General features: G+C 34.2%; 5 protein-coding genes across 15 annotated transcripts in view; 2 read left to right on the plus strand and 3 right to left on the minus strand.

Moving 5' to 3' along the window:
• Positions 1–1,859, minus strand: part of Ttd14 (TRPL translocation defect 14) — a 37,175-nt gene extending 35,316 nt beyond the window's left edge. Inside the window, exon 1 of one of the 5 annotated variants that reach the window (XM_076430616.1) lies at positions 1,445–1,859. In XM_076430616.1, coding sequence (XP_076286731.1) covers positions 1,445–1,484 — 40 coding nt within the window. In that variant the 5' untranslated portion in view covers positions 1,485–1,859. The remainder of the gene's footprint in view (positions 1–1,444) is intronic. The other 4 variants (XM_076430587.1, XM_076430577.1, XM_076430596.1 and 1 more) reach the window with 4 other exon arrangements.
• An 824-nt stretch (positions 1,860–2,683) lies between these two features.
• Positions 2,684–6,496, plus strand: LOC143214093 (uncharacterized). Of its 3 annotated transcripts, XM_076434717.1 has the most exons (7): positions 2,684–3,292; positions 3,414–3,539; positions 3,922–3,945; positions 4,972–5,013; positions 5,169–5,236; positions 5,293–5,496; positions 5,593–6,496. In XM_076434717.1, exons 1-7 carry the CDS (start codon positions 2,953–2,955, stop codon positions 5,683–5,685), a joined length of 897 nt encoding a protein of 298 aa, XP_076290832.1. In that variant the 5' UTR covers positions 2,684–2,952; the 3' UTR covers positions 5,686–6,496. The 3 variants fall into 3 exon arrangements, with proteins under 3 accessions (XP_076290832.1, XP_076290841.1, XP_076290850.1); XM_076434726.1 differs by lacking the exon at positions 3,922–3,945 and having other exon boundaries at positions 2,685–3,292; XM_076434735.1 differs by lacking the exon at positions 3,922–3,945 and having other exon boundaries at positions 2,685–3,292; positions 4,987–5,013.
• LOC143214090 (protein CNPPD1) lies at positions 6,093–8,168 on the minus strand. Its single transcript, XM_076434701.1, has 5 exons — positions 7,934–8,168; positions 7,749–7,845; positions 7,269–7,474; positions 7,056–7,184; positions 6,093–6,980 (listed from the first exon to the last, which is right to left on the minus strand). The coding sequence occupies exons 1-5, from the start codon at positions 7,976–7,978 to the stop codon at positions 6,246–6,248; spliced, it is 1,212 nt and encodes a 403-aa protein (XP_076290816.1). The 5' UTR covers positions 7,979–8,168; the 3' UTR covers positions 6,093–6,245.
• Positions 8,169–8,520: 352 nt separating this feature from the next.
• On the plus strand, positions 8,521–15,903 carry LOC143214067 (uncharacterized). 5 transcript variants are annotated; one of them, XM_076434661.1, is made up of 18 exons: positions 8,521–8,614; positions 8,898–8,959; positions 9,061–9,326; positions 9,447–9,657; positions 11,141–11,457; positions 11,538–11,747; positions 11,820–11,999; positions 12,072–12,186; positions 12,244–12,419; positions 12,564–12,888; positions 13,612–13,726; positions 13,836–13,904; positions 14,270–14,366; positions 14,459–14,970; positions 15,052–15,244; positions 15,323–15,498; positions 15,590–15,662; positions 15,762–15,903. In XM_076434661.1, the coding sequence occupies exons 2-18, from the start codon at positions 8,903–8,905 to the stop codon at positions 15,796–15,798; spliced, it is 3,129 nt and encodes a 1,042-aa protein (XP_076290776.1). In that variant the 5' UTR covers positions 8,521–8,614; positions 8,898–8,902; the 3' UTR covers positions 15,799–15,903. The 5 variants fall into 5 exon arrangements, with proteins under 5 accessions (XP_076290776.1, XP_076290758.1, XP_076290766.1 ...); XM_076434643.1 differs by lacking the exon at positions 8,521–8,614 and having other exon boundaries at positions 8,622–8,959; XM_076434651.1 differs by lacking the exon at positions 8,521–8,614 and having other exon boundaries at positions 8,622–8,959; positions 15,055–15,244.
• Positions 15,898–21,043, minus strand: LOC143214085 (F-box only protein 21). Its single transcript, XM_076434690.1, has 10 exons — positions 20,829–21,043; positions 20,421–20,739; positions 19,854–20,132; positions 18,628–19,063; positions 18,417–18,547; positions 18,124–18,274; positions 17,839–18,042; positions 17,698–17,769; positions 17,418–17,622; positions 15,898–17,335 (listed from the first exon to the last, which is right to left on the minus strand). The coding sequence occupies exons 2-10, from the start codon at positions 20,585–20,587 to the stop codon at positions 17,172–17,174; spliced, it is 1,809 nt and encodes a 602-aa protein (XP_076290805.1). The 5' UTR covers positions 20,588–20,739; positions 20,829–21,043; the 3' UTR covers positions 15,898–17,171.
• Between the last annotated feature and the right edge of the window lie 189 nt (positions 21,044–21,232).

Consider the following 21,232-nt stretch of genomic DNA (forward strand, 5'->3'; position numbering starts at 1 on the left):
CGGAAATATGTTTATGTGTATAATATATGCATAATCGCAGCTAGAAAATTATTTATACATTCTCCGATGTACCTACGCAAGGTTTGAGCCGCGTCTAAGTACTTTGGCCGAAACACTGTTTCGCATGATACGAACATTGCCAGAATCATGTGTAATCTATGACACTCGCTGGTTTTGACCGCAGGACCGATAAAGCAACATTCGGGTGACCGTAGTTTCTCGATCTTCCGCTATACTCGCACGCTTACGTGTTTACCTACTAACCGGCTGACCTTTCGACCAAACGAATCGGTATCAGCGATATTAATTATGTATAACGCAAGTTTGGCAAATGTCGCGACTCCATAATCAGACGATTTTGGAGCAAGTATCTTTGAACCCAAACAAAAAAATTTCGAGAACGATGGGACATTCTGACGAAAATACCCCAGTGCACCAAAGAATCTCGGAGAATCCGCGGAATATTTTTATGCGATGGACGCCTCTATCGGTTCTACGGTTGGAGCTGCACCCCAAATTGTTAAAATTGAATATCTATAAGAATCACCTGTTGGTTCCCGGAGAACAACGACGGAGTTCAAATTTGTTGACCAACGCATTAACAGACTGTCTACTACGACGCAAAATTTTGTAATGAATTGTTCAACAGCAATTTCAATCGTGAACCTACAATCCGATGATCATTTCTTTTGGAATCGTTAAAGGACGATTTCTCCGCTCCCTCTTATTGTAACCCATCGAGTGTTTTATTAAATTTTTATTCTTGTCATTAAACTACGATTTGTCATGTCCTTTCTCATGACGAGTACACCCAACATAAACACATGGACTGTAGATTTTATGCAATTAAGAAAAAAGCGAGTCGGTGAAAAATTTCAAATAATAAAAATATTAAAAGAACTTAAGAATGTCAAGACATATGATATTCGGCCTATTAGACGCATTAAAGAAAAACACTTACGCTGGACTCGTGTCTCTCGCAATCTAGGCACACAATTTCTATTTTGCCTAAAGATCCGCGCAGTATATCGATAAATTATTAACTAAAATTGCTAGTTTCTGGACACAGTATATTGTCACGGGCGACAGACTCGCATGTAGCATGTCAGGGCAACGAACAAACGTAGAGGAGAAACTGTGTTCGAACGGAAAAGCGTGAGACGAAAGATAACACGCAACGAAGAATGATGCCGTGAAAATGTCGTGCGAACACGTGGTTTCCGTGGACGCGTAACGAATCATCGACTTGCTACAAGTCTCTCAAAACACGAATTCTCATTTCTCATTCAATCAAATAGGAGAAGAAGCATGGAAGCGTCCATTCGTTCTCATCGAGTAGAAAGACACGAAGGTGAAGTTCACGAGACACAGGTGCGCACATGACATTGAATCGGTTGATCTCGTCGAGAAAAAGAAATAAATAAAAAAAGAAAATCCGACGTACCTCCGGTGAGCACCACTTTGTAAAGCCGCTTCTGCTCCATGTTATGTGAACGGTGGTGGTGTTCGAGAGTCCGTTTATTTTTCTTGTCGGGCCAAGAGCGAGTCCACGAGGTGTTCCGGTGGTCGATGTCGGAAGTCGATGTCGATGTCGATGTTGAGAGACGTCGATGAACGAAGCCGAAGTTGTTGATCGTCTGGCACGTGAACGGTGTCTACGGTTGCAACGAATACTACATAAACACTTCACCGTACATTTCGGGATGTCGCGGGACCAGATACGTCGGAGACATGGGAGTGAGAGTGAAGCAACGACGATATCTCGGGTGTCAGAAAGAACAGCAACCCGAGAGTGAGAGTAGACGTCTGTCTCTCGCTCTCGTCTCCGTCTCCGTACGTAGCGATCCGCGGGTTTGGTTAATCGGGTTAGGCTCGCCGCTCCCTCTACAGCAAATAATCATGCGCAGTCGAGAAACGAGCGTCACTCCTATGGGCGCCGCTTACGAAAGTATTCCAACAATTACGCGAGACACATCTCTCTGCTTCTCTCGATAAATCGTTGTCAAATCGTACCTCCTGGCCCACTTTTTCATCGATGGCCCATGACAACATTTCACGAACCATAATCGTGGCTCGTTCTTAGTACGAAACGATATCTGTCGCAATATATTCTCTGAAGTCTATGTACCTATTTATTCTAATGTAGACGTTTATGATACTAGCTGTTGAGAGTAATAACAGAATATTCGAATGTTCTTTTATTCTATGATGTATGACCTATATTATTAAATTTACACAAATAATAAATAAAGTTATGTATAGCGGTTTCTAGGGGTGAAAGGTGTACGTGGTGCCATCGGTGAGGAAATATCGAGACTACTAGCCGATTAGCATAGTATTCCCAACACTAGATGGCGCCGCGGCGACATTTTTTATTGCAAATTATGTAACATCAATATATATATATATATATATATATATATTCTTATATCTCGTCGGTGGTAACATTTACGAGGTGTAGGAGTAGGCCAAACAGCCTCATGTAGTTCGCTAGCTGACCGTTCCATTTCCGTAGAATCCGCTTTCGTACTGGAGCATTTTTTCCAGAGTCGGTAATTTAGAACCGTAGATAGAAAAATGCATGTCTGTGTCCAAGCTAAAGAGTAGGGGGCAGCACTGTACCGGGAACAGCGAAACCCCGAGCGTGAGCACTCTTATACAGCTCTGCTATGGTCTATGCATTTAATTCGATACATCATCTGACATCATCGATCGAACGTGATAGCGCTGACGTAAATAGGGTTGAATCGCTACAGATCGATCCGCTTCGAGATATGTGTGTGTATACTTTTTAATCTCTTATCGTAAAGTCTATATACTTGAAACATTTTCCTTCTGAAGTAGTTACGTGCTGATTTTAATCATTAATGCTGTGCACATTCTAATAATCCAGTGTCGTTCTAATTTTTCGAGTGAAACCTAAAGTTGACAGGTTTGTTCCGTAGATCTAATATGACGGTTGCAGTGTTCGTTAGAGGGTCACTTTTAATTCCGAGGGAATTTCTGTATTTTGGTAGAAATATATCGCGTTTGTATCATCGTCATCGAAAATTGTATCCCTTGAACAGTTGTCTGTTAGGAAAATGTTTGTCACCCTCTCTCGCCACCAATATTTACAATATACAGAGGACATGTCATAGCGTTGATAAAAGCAAAATAGAAAGTATTTCCGGTGTTTTGACGAAGCAACATGCAAAAGAATTGGCCTCTAAACTTACCACAGAAGAACGTGATCTCATCGTAAATGCTATAGAGGAATGCAAATCAGATGAAGACAAGGCTAAATACCAAGGTAACTACTAATCATTAATTATAAAACTTTTCTTATGTCATGGAAGCATTATGTTAACTTGAATAATTCATCACCGTTATGCCAATATGTTTTCTAAATTTAATAATTTTTTCTAATTAAGATCAGCTAGCACCCTTCCGGATGTGCAATAAACTTGGAAGACCTGCAAAAATACCATCATTAGGTGATGTGGATGCTACTGGCAAATATTGTCGAGTACCTGATGATTGGCTTATACGCAAGTATGGTAGGAACATCAAACCATTAGTTAATTTTTGTTATTATTAATTTACAGAATTTATAATATTAAAGCCAAACTAATAACCCTTTCATATTGCCAGTATATGTTACTTTAATAAACCTAATAAATCATTTAATTACTGAATGGCAACTTAGAATAATATAACATACTAATGATGAAAAGAAAATATTTTTTATGATACTACAAGTAAGAACAATTTCTCCATTATTCTTTAACAGTATAAAATTTTTCCTTTCATCGCAATCTACATGGACATCACGCTGTAAGTCTAATGCATGTTGAGTCAAATATTCTCTCAAACTTATGTGTCCTAATTTCTTCACTTGCTTCTTCTACTTTGACTGAACTTTCTGGATATTTGAAAAAGACATCCACAGAGTCACACTCTTAGGTAATATACTACATTTGATGTGCATTCTTGCTAATATCTTTAATCTAGTATATATGTTTTATACTAGATTAAAAACTGTTAAAGTCATTTAAGGTATCTGTACATTATTATTATTATTGTTGTTATTTCTAGGTAAGAACATACATATATAACTTTTAAATTTTATACATATCTATTTCACGATAATTTCTTACAGAATGAAAAGTAATCAGAATTTAAATATTTTTCTCCACCCCTTTTCAAGAGTCCTAGAGATAAATACCAATATTTCTCAAATAATTGCAATAATAACTAATTCATATATTTGTGTTGAGAAATTTGAATACAGTTACAACATTTTATTAAATTAATTCATTCAACAATGAACACAGCACAGCATGATTTATAACTGAAGAAACACATAAAACTGGATTCAGCTTCTTCAAAATTTATTTTTTACATTTTTACTTCACCAATAATTGCAACAAAAATATTTTTATAAAAACAATTTTCACTATTTGTTCTACTATCAAATTTTCACGAACTTGCATGATTGTGAGAATGCACCTTGTATAGTATTATAGAATATGTTGCTAAGAATATTGCACAAAACTTCTTGTACATTTAATATGTAGATGTTACACCATTTACAATAGTACTCTTAAATGTAAATATCTGTTAGGTGAAAAGAATGTACTTTTATTTGAATAAAGTTTTATTTCCTAAACTCTTGTGTATTTGATTAATTGATAGTCCTAAGGAATTTCTTATAAACATTTTATATTAATTAAAATTTCAATTAACTTTAATAAATATTTTGTTACGTAAAACAATCGAAAATGATTGAAACTAAAAATGCTTCTTAATTCAATACAGTATTTATACAAAGAAATGCATGATTGATAACAGCTTTATGTTTCGTAAGTAACATAAAGACTATATTTCTAATAATCAAGTAATTTATTATTAGATTTTCAATTAATTACACATTACAACATTTTTTCTACTGAAGTGCGTGTATTTATATTTTGCTCTTTCGCGTTACAGTTGAAAATGTTCCAGGACCGTCTACAAAAAATCTAATATTAGGTACGATATTTGATTCTCATTATATTTTTGAAACAAGTTATATTTAAATCATAGAGTAATAAAGTAGATAGTAGGACAATTTCTGAATTTCAAATAAAAAATACATATATTGACTCAATGCTATGGTAATAATGTTAGGTAATATATTCTTGCAGTTGCAATTGCGAATGCAATTCCGTTCATCGGCTTTGGTTTTCTTGACAACTTCATCATGATTATTGCTGTACGTATTATAATCTTATACAATTTATATTTCAATGTGTAAGTCGCTAATTTCAGGGAGATCAAATTGAACTAATGTTAAATAAAAGATTTCCAATATCGACCATGACAGCCGCAGCATTAGGAAACACAGTGTCTGACATAATAGGAATTGGATCTGTACATTATGTAGAAGTTTTAGCACGAAAAGTTGGATTTGAAGCACCTAAACTAACCACTATAGAATTAAATCTACCTAAAACGAAACTAGCTGCAAATATGGTATGATTCTTTGTAATTTATACTTTTTATTTTAAAAAAACTATATTAATAAATTACTTCAGTTAAAAAAAGAGAATAATGTATAAAATACTCTAGGGACGAGTTATAGGAGTTACAATTGGCTGTCTCATTGGGATGTCACCTATACCCATTTTTAATTTTTTCAACATTGCCAATCATAGTGAATAAAGGTATCTGTACTAAATGTTTAAAAATTTTAATCTTATTACAAGGGTACTAATTTTTAATCTTTACATCGAATCAATGTATAATAATATCAAAACAAACCATCCATTTATGTAGTCTGTACAATACAAATCAAGCTTTTGTAATTTTTTTTGCATTTTTAATTTATGACAATCATAGCGTTTGTGTAATATAATATAATACATTATGTAATATAATATAATCTCAATACCGTTCCATGTACTTAATGTATGAATATGTATAAAGAAATGTATTATCAAAACTGTACTAATAGCATTAGTGATAGATGTACCATTAACGTTTTCTATTATTCAATACAATTCCTTTTATTAATTAAACCTGAAAACATCCAAGAAGGTTGTAAAAGTTTTAAAAAAATAATGCATCTGTATCTATCCCATGTATTTATTGAAAAAATTACTTTGTTAGTATATAGAAGTCCTTTATGAGTTTACGAATTAGTACAAAAAATATATACTTTTTTCTCAATCTTTCTAGCGCAGACGTCTTATAATAATTTTAGAAATGTGATTGTTTAGTTGTTAGTGATGATAACCAAGAGTTATTTTTGTAACGTAGTTTGCATAATATCTCCAATCGTGTAAAAGAAGATTCAAATCTATACCTAAGATTTGCTTCCAATTTACATCCATTACATCTGCATCCTGTATCAATGTTGTCGTGTCAAGTACGAAATTAGTAGATGTTATAAACATGTTTGTGTGTTCAATGTCGCTACTTATCGTGTGCAATTTTTCTTCTGGTTCCAAGCCCGAGCGTATCGGTAACCAGATCATGACAGAGTTTAGCCACCATTTCCAATGCTCATCTACCAATTCATTCGACTCAATACTTTCACAGTTTTGTTGAGTTTCGTTGCAATGTAACGAAGTAGATATAAAGTCTGTTCTTAAATCATTTTGTGGTACGTCTTCAATTACTGTGGTTGGAATATCAACAATCGGATTCATGTTTACTCTTGTCACGTTTGTTGGGCTTGTCGTTTGCCTTGGGCTAAGTACTGTTCCTGGGAAATAACTTGCAACGAAAGCAGATCCCAATAAAGTGACTATCCCTGCTGTATATGTTGCCAAGCAAATAGACGATATGTTTATCATGGTATGAGCAACCGATAGTAATTGCATCGAATTCATTAGACAATTTAATTCTGTATACGAAAACCAGCCTCTTTTTTGCGCTTCTTTGTAGGCTATGGTTTTCTCTAATCTCTGTAATTTTTCCCAAAAATCTTGATTGTGAACAAAAACTGTCCAGTCCTGCATTTTTTGAAAGTCCAATTAATGCTAGCCAATAATAAATACCAGTAATTTACTATAGAACAGTTCACTTACGATAGCATGAAGAAAGTCTTTTTCCAGTTGATTCATTTTCGATATACTCAAGTGACCAGACTGTGCCCATTCAGTATTAAAAACTTCGTCTTCTTCCCCTTCGTCATTCAAAAACTTACTGGCCACCATCTATAGTAAGAATAGCAATAGACTTCTAGGTACCCATTAAGATATTAAAACTTTATATGTATAATAAATGCAGTTGCTTAATACCAAAGAAACCAGAAACAACTCAGAAGGCGCCACTCGTTGCAAATATTCCGGGTTACAATCTTTCAGTCTTTCTAAGTATAATAAAGCCAATACAAGACAACACGGCGAAACACATGCGTTTCTAGAAATCCTGCTAGCTTCCTCTACGTCTAGTCGTTCAAGTGTTTGACCACTTTTTACTTCGTTAAAGAGTTCTGCTGCTAATTCTAAAAATACACATATCAATTATATAATCTGTAATATTAGAAACCATTTAACTAATTATGTAATATTGTTAAAAAGCTAGAAGTCCTAGAACTATCGTACCAAAACAATGTAAATTCTTTGTAAATGAAACTTTTTAAAAATTATCAAGTTACATTTGTTGAGTATTTAGAATTATCTAATCACAAATAACATAATTTCTTCTCATTAGTGAATTAAAGACGAAATACAAAATACGCAGATAAAAACTGAAAAACTTGTTGATTGTATACTAACCAGTAACAGGTAAACTGAGACAGTCGCTCACTGGCAATTTCGAATAATACAACGATTTCGATATACGGTTTAAGAATTCGTCGTGATTGTCCTTGCTCTGTAATCACAATTTGCACGGAAATGAAGGAAAAGATAAACATTACATTATATTTAGGATAAATACACATAATGAACAGCTGCTTTACCATAAGCTTTGTTGGGGTTTTTCTTCTTTTCGAAGTGTTTGTCATCTTCAAATTTTATACGAGACACTTGTTCCACAGAGTTCCAACAATGTTCGTAAAAAAGTCGGGAGCGGCAAACAGTTTAAAAAATATAGTTTATGAAACAATACGGTGTGTATTCAGATTTTAGAATTTAGAACAACGTGATGACCTACGTTTACTGCGCATAATGAATATAGCTAAAGTCATATGACATTCATACCACTACAAGGCGGAATCAGCTGATTAATAAATAATAAATTAATTACATGTTAAATTATATGCTCGTCAAGATATAAATAAGTATGTACTTACACGTATTTCTTGCAGCAGAAAGACAATCGAAATTGGATACAAATTTTTAAAAGTAGAAAAATAGAAACTAACTAGTGATATAAAAGTTTACCGCTCAAAGGAAATGTAACTAGATAACGCTAAACGAATTTTCAAATTTGATTTGCTTAGAAGTGAAGCTTGCAAAAATTTTATGTATATCGTATTTTCTATTTGTTCTAATAAAAATTTGTTCGTTAATGAAATTCATTATTCTCATTAAAATATTGCAGCTATAGTTTCACGTTGAATGTGTCGTATGCATGTTTTGAAAGAAACTGATCTAACGGGATCGAACGTTTCCTGTACTGTTTGCTACAGCAGAGCAGAGTATGTATTTTTACTTCATGGCGAATCACCACTCATAACAATATTGAATACTTCTACATAAATTTTTAAGAGTACCTGGAAAGCATTTCGTGTATATTCAATTTAATAAATAAGTAGTAGATGTTAATAATGAACACGTTTTCGGCAATAACAATCTATTAAGTCAATTCTGTATTCGGACAAATTAGCGAGATGAGATGTCGACGATTCGTGTTACTTTAAGTACCATCGATAAATGTAACGGTCAATAACACCAGAATAATTTTTTATTAATAAATGTCAGACAGCATGGCTAGCAGAGAAACGTCGCTTAATTCAAAACACTCGGATGACCACAGTGTCGAGGTTCGTAAATCTGTGATACAATATTCACCCACATTAAGAGCATGAGAGCGATGATTGTGTTTTATATTTGAATTAAGATTAAATCTAATATTTTATTCTAGACACTAGCAGAAGTTTTTCGATGCTTCATTTGTATGGAAAAGCTTAGAGATGCGCATCTGTGCCCTCACTGCAGTAAATTGTGTTGCTACACTTGTATAAGAAGATGGCTTACAGAGCAACGCTCTCAGTGTCCCCATTGTAGAGCATCTTTACATCTACACGAATTAGTGAATTGCAGATGGGTAGAGGAAGTAACACAGCAGCTTGATACACTTCAAGCAGTTGGTATATCAAACTCTAGGCACGATGATTCGAATAGGGACAGGTATTTTCTTCATAATTTAAAGGGATATTCTTTCTAGGATGTCTCTTTGAACATTATTTATGAAAGAGTATGTAATAAATCTCTATATTTTCATACTTAAACCTTAGTATTTCTCTGCAGGTGTACCGTACACCATGAGAAGTTGTCTGTTTATTGCTGGACTTGTCGTAGGTGTATATGTCACCAATGTGCTCTATGGGGTGGAACTCATTCGGGACATACTTTTAAACCTTTAGAAGATGTATATGAACAGCATGTCACACAAATAAAAGCAGAAGTAGGACAATTGAAACGAAGGCTAATGGAGTTGATAAGTCTTGTTCAAGAAGTGGTAAGCTTCATACAAGAGATCGCAGTTTTTAAGGGGTACTAAAATACCCGTGTACACGTGGCATGTGAACCGTGTAGTAAGGAATTAAGGATCCGTGTAGCCGGATCTGCGAGGACAGATCCGTGTAGACGGATTGGTTCGGCACGTTCGAGTCCGACGTCTCATGCTTTTATGTTTTTCGATCGAATTCTTTTCAACTGTTGATGTTAGAAGTGAGACGCAAGCGAGACAGCAATAAATTCACGGTAAATTGTTCGACGTTATACAGAATATCCGACTGTAACACCGGTTGAAAGCTTGACTGTATATCCCTACTCTGCCCATTTCACTGAAAGGGCATACCCGAAGGGGTCAAGAAGCTCGAGCTGCCTCGGTCGTCGAGCAGTGTAAACACGCCGCGACGATACCGGGCGGGTATATCGGTGTGAACTACTAATCCAATTACAAACCTTCTTTATTTTTCATTATTTCTTTATGGGACTTTCACCAACATATTCGTGGCATTTTTCTAATAAAAATGATACCAAATATGATATAATTTCGATGATATTTACTTGTGTAATGAAGGATGAATGTTTCGGACGCACGGAAGAACAGCATATGGGAAATGCTTTGAACTGTGCCGGCGCGTCGCGACTCTCCAAGTCTCTTCCTTTCCCATATTCTGTCCTTCTTTACGTCGAAAACATTCATTGTTCATTACACAAGTAAATATAATTATAATTATATCATATTTGGTATCGTTTCAAAAATAATGAAAAATAAAGAAGTTTTGTTATTGGATTAGTTACGTTTATACTTCTCGGCCAACCGAGGCCTCTCGAGCTTCGCTCTCCTTTTTTTCGTTCGCTGCGGTCTTTGAAGCCACAAAAAATAGTGTCCTGCTCATATCTAGGTCACAACACAGAATCGAGAAATGACGCAGTCGGACATTACTGTATCATTAAAATACACAACTATTTGTGATTTAATGTATTTAATATTACATGGATTAAGATTCGGATTCGTTTATTACACGTGTCCTTACGTATTTGCATACATGGGAAATAGGTATATCTGGTGTGTACGCGTGTAATAAACGAATCCGGATATTAATCCATGTAATATTAAATACAGGGTTGTCGTGTAATTTTAATTTCAATAATATTTGTGTATTTTAATACACGGTGATATAACATCGAACATCAACAGTTGAAAAGAATTCGATCGAAAAATATAAACGTATGAGTCGCCGGACTCGAACGTGCCGTGTGTACACGGATCCGTCTTCACGGATTCTTAACACGCTTCACGTGCCATGTGTACCCGTGAAACGGAAATACACGGGTAATAAAAATGATGCGGATTGAGATCCAAATTCGTTTACTACACGTGTACCCGTGTATTTAGATACTCGGGAAATAGGGATCTCTGCTTCATGCACTTTATGCAATTGATAAATATTATTATATATTTGTTCGTATGTATTTTTGTTTTTTAATAGGAACGTAATGTCGAATCTGTAAGAGCTGCAAAAGATGAAAGAGTTAGAGAAATCAGGAATGCAGTAGAACTGATGATAGCGCGTCTAGATTCTCAATTGAAAGCTAAATTATTAACGTTAATGGGTCAGAAGAACTCTTTAACTTTGGAAACAGAGCAACTGGAAGTTTTGTTGCAAGAAGTGGAGCATCAGTTGCATTCTTGCACTCGATCAGAATTAATAATTCAAAGTGCAGACTTGTCACGAATGATACATCAAGTAAGGAAAAAACCAATGACAAGTTTTGTGACAGCTCCTGTTCCCGCAGATTTTCACAGGTATATCAAAAACTGTTTGTACTTCAATTTATAGTTGGATAAAGGTCGACAGAAAAATGATTGTCTGCTTATCATTTCAGTGAAATTGTACCAGGATATGACAGTGCCACCTTTGCAATGCAAAATTTTACTCAACTACAACTAAAAGCAGATCCCGTGTATTCAGCTCCTTTACACGTGAATGGGTTGTGCTGGAGATTGAAAGTGTATCCTGATGGAAATGGAGTTGTTCGTGGAAATTATTTATCTGTTTTCCTGGAATTAAGTGCAGGTTTACCAGAAACTTCCAAGTACGCATAACAAGAAGTTCTGGATTTTCAAAAATATTTATCACTCTGTTTCTGAAAATATATTTCCTCCAGATATGAATATCGAGTTGAAATGATACATCAAGGATCTCGTGACACAAGTAAAAACATCGTTCGAGAATTCGCCTCAGACTTCGAAATTGGTGAATGTTGGGGTTACAACAGATTTTTCAGATTAGATTTACTTGCAACCGAAGGGTACTTAAATACAGAGTTGGATACGCTTATATTGCGGTAGGTTCAATTCGAATTACTAGAAGGTCTTTTCTGTGTTATCAATGAAATTATAATGTCGAAATGAATCAGGTTTCAGGTACGGCCACCGACGTTTTATCAACGTTGCAGAGACCAACAATGGTACATTAGTCAATTGGTAACAGTTCAGAACCAATATGCTGCTCAAATTAACGAGTTGAAAGAGGTAACACTGTACTATTTCAATTAGTAGTTTCGAAATCATTCAAAAATTCGTTCTCAGAGACTGGCGATAGAGATATCTAGAAATGCCATGACAGCAACAAGAGTTGCTTGTGGACCAACATCAAATGTAACATCTCTGGTGATGCAACAACAGTCACAAGCAGCTGGAGATCCATTACTAAGCTCTAATTCATCTCGTTCCATTGACCCGTTTCAAAATACTACATCGCCGCGGTGTGTTCCATTTTAATATTTTTATCGATAAATACGGGGAAATAAGCGACAATTTTAGAACATTCCCTCAAATTCTTACTTCCGGAGTACTATACGTTTCAGTTAAATTATATAGTATGTTTCATAGACTTTTTTTCGCGATAGATCGCTACAGAATGTGCTGTCCGGAGGAAATAATAGTAGTACCATGGTAGGTGATCAATTAATGCCTATATGCCAGCTAGGAAACGTCTCAAACATACGTCCACCTGGATCTTCTTCAACGTTATCTTCTATCTCATCGAAAACGAGTTTAAAACAACATAGAGGAAAACCCGAATCCCCCAATCTGAATGGTACAAATGATGGCTCCTCTGGAGACTGCCAAAATAATGGTGTTCATTCCCCGTCGCCCTCTTATTCTTCGCCAACAGTGCTCAATCAGCAACCATTGACCCTTTTGTCCAGTAGCAGCAGTAGTGATAGCGGAGTAAGATATTTTAAACAATATACAGTAATGTCCGACTGTAAGTCTTGCTGAAAGCTTGACTACTTTCCTACGCTACCCATTCCACTGGAGGTAAACACGCCGCGTAATCCTATACCGGGCGGGTATATCGGTGTGAACTACTAATCCAATTACAAACCTTCTTTATTTTTCATTATTTCTTTATGGGACTTTCACCAACATATTCGTGGCATTTTTCTAATAAAAATGATACCAAATATGATATAATTCCGATGATATTTACTTGTGTAATGAACGATGAATGTTTCGGACGCACGGAAGAACAGCATATGGGAAATGCTTTGAACTGTGCCGGCGCGTCGCGACTCTCCAAGTCTTTTTCTTTCCCATAGTCTGTCCTTCTTTGCGTCGAAAACATTCATTGTGCATTACTCAACTAAATATAATTAGAATTATATCATATTTGGTATCATTTCCATTAAAAAAAAAGAAATAAAGAAGTTTTGTTATTGGATTAGTTACGTTTATACTTCTCGGTCACCGAGGCCTCTCGAGCTTCGCTCTCCTTTTTTTTCGTTTGCTGCGGTCTTTGAAGCCACAAAAAAATAGTGTCCTGCTCATATTTAGGTCACAACACAGAATCGAGAAATGACCTACAGTCGGACATTACTGTAAATATTATCAAACTGAAATATGTACATTCCTTTAAACATAAATTAAATTGGCGAATTGTGTTTATTTCAGGAATTTAGCGAACATGATATATACTTGGATGAATGTGAACATAATGAGCCAGATTTAACGCTTTTGGACGACAATTCAAATGATGAAAATGACGTGGACGATGAAACTATGTCAGGTATGAGTTAAATATTCTTTTTCGGTCTGTAAATGTTTTCCTAGGCTGTTTTTTTTGTCAACTAGTCTGCCGTGTATAAATTTTTCTACAACGAATGTAATTGAATTAGGTACGAGTTCGAACAGGGATTCTATAGATGTGCGAAGGCGTAGCCAGCGGGACCGCAACTTAGATAAAGGTGTCGAAAATGAAAAATCCTCGAATGAGAAACCAGACGAAGATTATATGAAAGAGAATACACCAGATCAATTTCAAGCAGTCTCATAAGAGATCCTTTGTCTTTTTCTGAATTAATCTCCGTCTACTTCTTACTTTTGGTTTTATAACACCGAATAAATATTTCTGTACATGTACTGTAGTAACTGAAGTTATAGACAAATTTTAATTATGCACAAACGATCGGAAACTTTATTAAGTAGAAATAATTTTTTATATATATATTTTATATATATGTATATAAATAGTACAACCTGTAGATAGTAGATAGTTATTCTTATTGACTGTTAGGATAACTTTCAATAACAGTAATTGTAATATTTGCAGGAGAGAATGATGTAGAAGTTGCAGAATCGTTAACGCCGTGGATTCAGAACAAACAGCGTACAAAACAGCAGAACAATAGTAGCGGGGATGCTTGCAGGTATCTTAAAAAGGACAAATTAAGATTTAGATAATATCATGAATATACTAAAAATAATTGTTTAAATTATACGTTACTTTGTCATTTTGTAGATTGCGGGGTAACGATAGTTTCGAAGATGAGATCATGTTACTACATCTGTTTGAAATGCATGATAGGAATTCCGCATGGACTTCGTTGTGTTTCAATCAACATGTAGATGATACAAATGACTCTAGAACTTCTTTGACAACTTTGCATCGTAGTTCTAGTCCCTTGCATTGTAACTCAACATTATCGGCTCATGGATCATCTTCATTTTCGCATAAACACCATGAACTTGATACCACCTGCAACGAACAATTTTCCGACAAACGCTCCACTTGCCCGTCTCATCTTTGTCAGCCTCAAATGATGTGCAATGGTAGATCCAATTTAGGCCAACTGTCCAATATCTATCAGCAAGAAGTCTCCGGATTAATGGCTTGCGGAAGTCAAACAAGGTCTGAACCTGCGACTCGTTCGAACTCTATAGATTGCGATAAGGATCTTCCAAAGATATCTCTAGTTAATCAAATTAATCACGAAGTAGATACATCCAGATCGGACTTAATAGTGCCAAATGGTAATTAAAATTCGGAAAATATACGTTTCTATATTTTTATTGCATATTCAATACAATGATGTTGGACGTATACATTTTTAGTAGTATTGGACAGCAATAAAATCGTATCTAAGCATTTACTGTCACGACGACAATCGTCACCGTCGTCATCTGGCAGCGTTAGCGTAATAAGTAACGAGAATAGCAAAGTATTTGAATTCGAACAATTGTTGGAAACTATTCAGTTGTATCCTATACCTCAAAAAGACACTGCCAGTTGTTTTAACAAATTAAGGTAATATTTTCTTAAATTGGTTAATAGCAGATAGAAATAAATATCAACACGAATAAATTATGCATTAATTTTTTGCAGAAAAAATATTTCTTCGGAGGGAAAAAGTAATGGTTGCACCACTGCCGGAATCAAAACTGCTACGCTTACTTCTTTAACTCATGACACGCCATCATCGTCAACGAGTAATGCAACCGATGCTATACCAAATCCTAACAACTATAGTTGGGCTCCTGCGTTGTATCAACATAAGCACAGTACATATAATAATATTAAAGCCGTACGAAATCTATTATGTATATATGTACATACAAAGTCAATATAGAAAGATACTCTTATTTATTTCAGGTCAAAAGAACGTTTTAGATACAACTATGCAAGTATCTCCAACCGAAAATTCTAATAAATCGACAACTGACAAGTAAGCAGATTTTGACTAAATATTTTAGAGAATGATATAAATCATTAGTAAACGGATAATTAATATTCGAAGATTGTTACAGAATTATTATTGTTATAGATCGTTAGAAGAAACTAACACTTCAGGTTCTTCCTGAAATTACGTTTGCAATACTTATTTCGTACATGTACTGTGATTTTTGTTTATCTAAACGTTAATATTGTTGTTAGAAGTGAGAGAAAAAAAGTGAGACCACTGAGATTAGAAAACTGATATTTAAATATAATAACATGGTAAGTGTAACAAATAATAAAACTAATGTTTTATAGCAGGTACAAGGTACTATACAATTGTATTCTATGAAACATACTTCATGTGTAATATTTTACAAATATTTAACAATAATTTAGTTCTTACTATAAAACAACCTTTCTCTTACAAATACACGTACTAGTAAAAGGAATTGATTTTTTCAGCTTAAAAAGCATAAAGAAAAAGAATGTGACTTCAATATCATTCCATATTAGTGTGATAGTGTGATTTATATTATTTATCATTATTTATTATTCGCTCATAATTACATATTTCAGACAAATTTCGTATCTTTGTTTAGACGTTAATATTAATATATTATTCACTATCAAAATAATCAATATGTTTAATTTGTTTGTTTGTTTTTTTTGAATGGTTATGGTATTATAAATATTATGAGAACAAATTTTGTACTATTTATATGTGGTTGCTTGTGAGTATATCTAAGTCGAACACAGCCCACTACAGTAAAATAAAATAAAACAGCACAAACGTGTACATATTTTTTTATACTCGAACCTTATTAATATTTAAATTACTTGCATTTAAAATTACATAAAAATACTAAGACGCCAAATGGACAATATTAATTAATCGCTGTTAGAAATTGCTGCTTATTACATTTATATGTACATTATGAATATATCAACTACTTTTTTACTTTATTACTTAATAATCATATATGAATACAAAATTCACATATATTTACACGATAGCCTAAAAGCTTGGGATTACTTTAAATTGTACACAGAGCACTATTTGTCCTTTTTAGTATACAAGTCCGAAATGTTCGAACATATTTGAAGTCGCTCAAAGCTGACTCGTGATTACTTTGGTTCATATAATATTTTGAACCTCGAATGATCATAGATTCAATCCTATTTGTAGCTTAAAGCTCACGAACTCTTAACAAGATATATAAAAAATTGTTATTTTAACATAGACTGTACAAATTCTATCATACAAATTTTACTTTTGTTTATACGGCATATATAGAAATTTTCAAAGGAACTGTTTTACGTTCTGTTCATTTCGTTTTTAAGAACTTACTGCAACAAAGATAAGCAGTACATATTTGATGATATAAAAGCGTGAATGTTTATTGATTCTTTCGGATTAAAGTATTAGCTTTATATCTTTCTAATAATTTTGTATTCGTTTCGTATTATTACCTTGTACATATTTGAGCTAGAGAAGGAAACAGTTATGTAATGCATCTTATATTGTAAAACTTTGCAAAAGTCTATTGCGGACTTCCTCATCTTCCGGGTATTCTTTTGCCATTTCTTCATTTGGTACATAATGCGTACCATTAAATTTGCAGAAATATCGACCGATAGATTGATGACTGATCCATTCTGGCTTTGTGGGTTGCAACTCGTCTAAAAATAAGAAGAAATTCAACGATGATTTTCAATATATTCCTACATACATAGATTACTGATTAAATAGAGTCGGCATTACCTTGATATACATACTGACACACGTCATCTCTAAGTATTACATATTTTGTTTTTGCTGCATCATTTTTTAATGTAAATACGCCTAATTCACCTTCAAAAGGTTCAGTATCCCATCCGATTATCACACACGGATATTCTAGAAACTTCATAATCATTCCTACCGCATATTCAACGACTGGCTTCCTTTTTTTTGGTTCTGTTTTCTCCTGAACATAAATATTCTTGTTTAAAAATTTCCGTCGGCAATGGTACAAATAGATTCACACCATTGTAATGTATACCTTTCGATGGAATACGTAGCAACGGGAATGCGTATCTTCATCGTAAGGTATCGGCCGAGTGAAAACTGCATCCTGAAAAATTGCGTCATATTACATCTTAAAATAACTTTAAATGAATAGAATATAAATGCCACGGAGTACCTGGTCTATACTCTTTAACAACTCCAGGATCTCTGTAAAATCTATATGCTCGTCTCTGTATAAAGACGCCAATTTCCAAATTGGATCTGGATCATTGGGTTGCACCATATGTCCAAGTTCGAGTGTAGAACGTAAACTTGAAACTTTCAGATAAATATATTGTCTGACAGCTACCTCTAAATTGCTTGCCATTCTTCCTACTACCTTTTAAAGATTATTGAAAATCAATTACATTTAGAACACGTAATACAAAACAATCATCGTTAGCAGAAATTTAATACTGACTTCTACAGCAGTTGCTGCCTTGCGCACGTTATACTTTTTTATTGGACATTTTGAAACACAGCCAATTTGAGGGCACTGTTTCTTAGTTATAAATTCACCGTGATTCATAACATCAATATAAAAATTTTCTACTTTGTCAGAGTCAGGTCCGCTAAAACAAAATATGGAAAAATAATATGTCGAAAATGTTGAAATGAATAAATGGAAAATATTCTTGAATAACTCTGGGATATCAATTTATATAGTTTTCACACATATATGCTTATGTAATTATAAATTACTTCAGAACTTACTATGTTTCTTTCCAACGTAATAGGAAATGGGACGGAAAACAAACAGGCTCGCAGCGTATACCAAGCCTACGAGCAATGCTTTCGAATACTATTGCTAAAGATATAGGAATCCCTCGTCTGTTTTCCAAAACCTAGGCCAATAAATATTATTACATATATAGAAATTAATCCTGTGTAAGCACTATAATGTTATTTACAATCTACAACTTACACGATCTAAAAATGAGTTTTCTGAAGAATAATACAGTTCTTCCCCTCCATAAAATCCTAAGTTTTGAAATAATACTTTGCGGAGTGCTTCTGTTGCTTGAACTGTTTCTAGGACATTCCACTGATTGTCATCAATAATATTATTTCTCCAAAACACAAACTGTTCTGGCGGTGTCGAGAATATGGAATGGTCTGGATGTTGTTCTTTGAGTAATGCTTTGGTTTGCTCTGCAATTTCATCTAATAGCGATGCTATGTAGGAGTATGTTACATGTCTTTCTGGTTGACTCCATTGTGCTACAATGGTTGCGCCACGTTCTAAAGTCTGTTCCCTTGGAGGTAGAGATATAAATTTCTGCCATTCTTCCTTCAAATGACTTTGTTTCAAGTATCTAACAACCTTAAGACCATAATACCTGTGTGTCAAATTACTAGCTCTGAAATAAACAATCATGGTATGATATACATATTACTTAGTAAATTTTGTTTTCATATTAACAACATGTTTCTTGTACAGTTGAAAAGCCATTCGTATGCCAAATCGATTAATTCCACAAACTAAAAAGTAGAAAAAATTGATGAAATAATATACATTCATTTTTTAAAGTTTACAGAAATTTGTTTTAAGTGGAGAAAGTTAAGCATTAACCGTTTGCACTCCTTTGTCGAGTGTGACTCGACATTAGAGAAAGAAAAATGTAAATAACACGAGTTTTTATACGTATTTGGTTCTTCCTTTATTTATTTGTCTCATTTTTTAGATACAAACAAATATAAGTTCCATAAATATAAATTACAACAAAGTTTGAAAGCTATATATAATATAATTAATAAACAAAATTGTTTAAAATAAGTCAAAAACAGTCAAAAAATTGTTTAAAACAGTCAAGGAACTGTCCTCTTTGAAGTAAATTTTAAGTAAAGCAAAATCGAAAAATAATTAGGAGTGCAGAGTTAATTACGTGGTTCGTCGGTAGAATATAAAAAAAACTCTAAATGTAGTTAATCACTTTGGCCTGAGAATAGCTTAGTCAACACTAACCGTACCGGGTACAAAATGTATCGGATATATATATATTGTTTTATAAAAATTACAAGACTGAATTTATTTAGATTTTTCACAATTTTTATAATAATATGTGCCTGAATAAAGAAGTTTATTGAATAATTTCTAATGGAAGTCGCAGTACGGTTAGTGTTAATTGTGATTGATATACTTATACTCACAGAGCAGGCGCTTTGATTAAACTTATCAGTTCATCCACAAGAATATAATAAGCAAAGGGTGGAGCACCAGCCTCTACTCTAAAGAGGGGATCAAATATTTTGAATGCAGAATTTGGTAACTCGTTGGACATCTCATTATAGTGTCTGCTAGACATTAAGGATAACTGTTGAAACAACTGGTTTTTTATGTCTAAACAGAGTCTAATCCGTTCTTTCCAATTTACAACGTAATATTCTGATTCCTTGTTTATATGATAAGTTTCCTTTAGACTTGGCCATCTAAAATTCAAATAAAAATATTGGAAACAATATTTTTTATATATAGTGTTCTATGTAATTTTCGACTGTATTGAAGAAAGATGTGTATGCATACAGAAATTAATTATTTGTGTTTCGCCAGAACAATGATCTGTCTGTGAAAACAACATGAGTAATCACAGAGTTCTAAAAATACCACAATCTATAATGTACACAAATTTCTGAAAAAATCGACACTGAATGCGCAATTCGATTTTTTTCATCACGCAGAGGAATTACGACGATCCTGTTAATTGATAATAACTGTACCTTTGAAAATACTTGGTTCTCCAAAGTATATTGTCGTTGTCGATAATTTTGTGCAAACTTTTGCACGTAGAAGCAAGATTAATCACATCCGAGAAGCCGAGTTGCTTGTCCTCCAAAATCCTCACAATTATCTCGCTAGGTAACAAGTCCACTATGTCACTTGTCATTTTTTCGTGATTTATTACAGCCAGTATAGTTGTTGAAAAAAGACGAATAAAAAAGATCGATTAACTATTTACTCGTAACGTAAAACCGTTAACAAGTAAAACACGTTTTCGACGTACATCTGCCATCACACGGTCTAACGTCAGTATTAGCTCTGTTGAAAGATCAGAAATTGACGCATGCGAAGTATGCCAACGAGAAGGAAAAACACACACTACCGCTTGCAAATAAAACTATAATAACCGGTTCATGTATGATGAGTCGAGCCTGCTATAGCAGCCAATACAAACAGTATTTACAGTGCAACTGACTTGAAACTCCATATAAATATATAGGTATAGTGCACTATTGTTGTCCTGTTGTGTTGATTGTTAGAGGACTCACTTCAGTCACAGACTTTCCTCATATGGACCTTCCTCATATGGAGGAAATAACCTTATTTGACGATAGAGTTCTACTATCTATATGTAATGTGTAATCCCAGATAAACTAGCTGGACCACTTTGATATGAAGTCAGCATCAGTAACAATGTCGACGTTACCAACCTCGTCGTGGCATATTCCCTACGCAAGTGCCTAGGGGAATGGCGCGGTAGCGCCAATTTCCAGCCAATTTCCTTGCATAAAATCAATAAAATGTGCATAAA

Source organism: Lasioglossum baleicum, chromosome 1 (genome assembly GCF_051020765.1).
Source record: "Lasioglossum baleicum chromosome 1, iyLasBale1, whole genome shotgun sequence".
NCBI lineage: Eukaryota > Metazoa > Arthropoda > Insecta > Hymenoptera > Halictidae > Lasioglossum > Lasioglossum baleicum.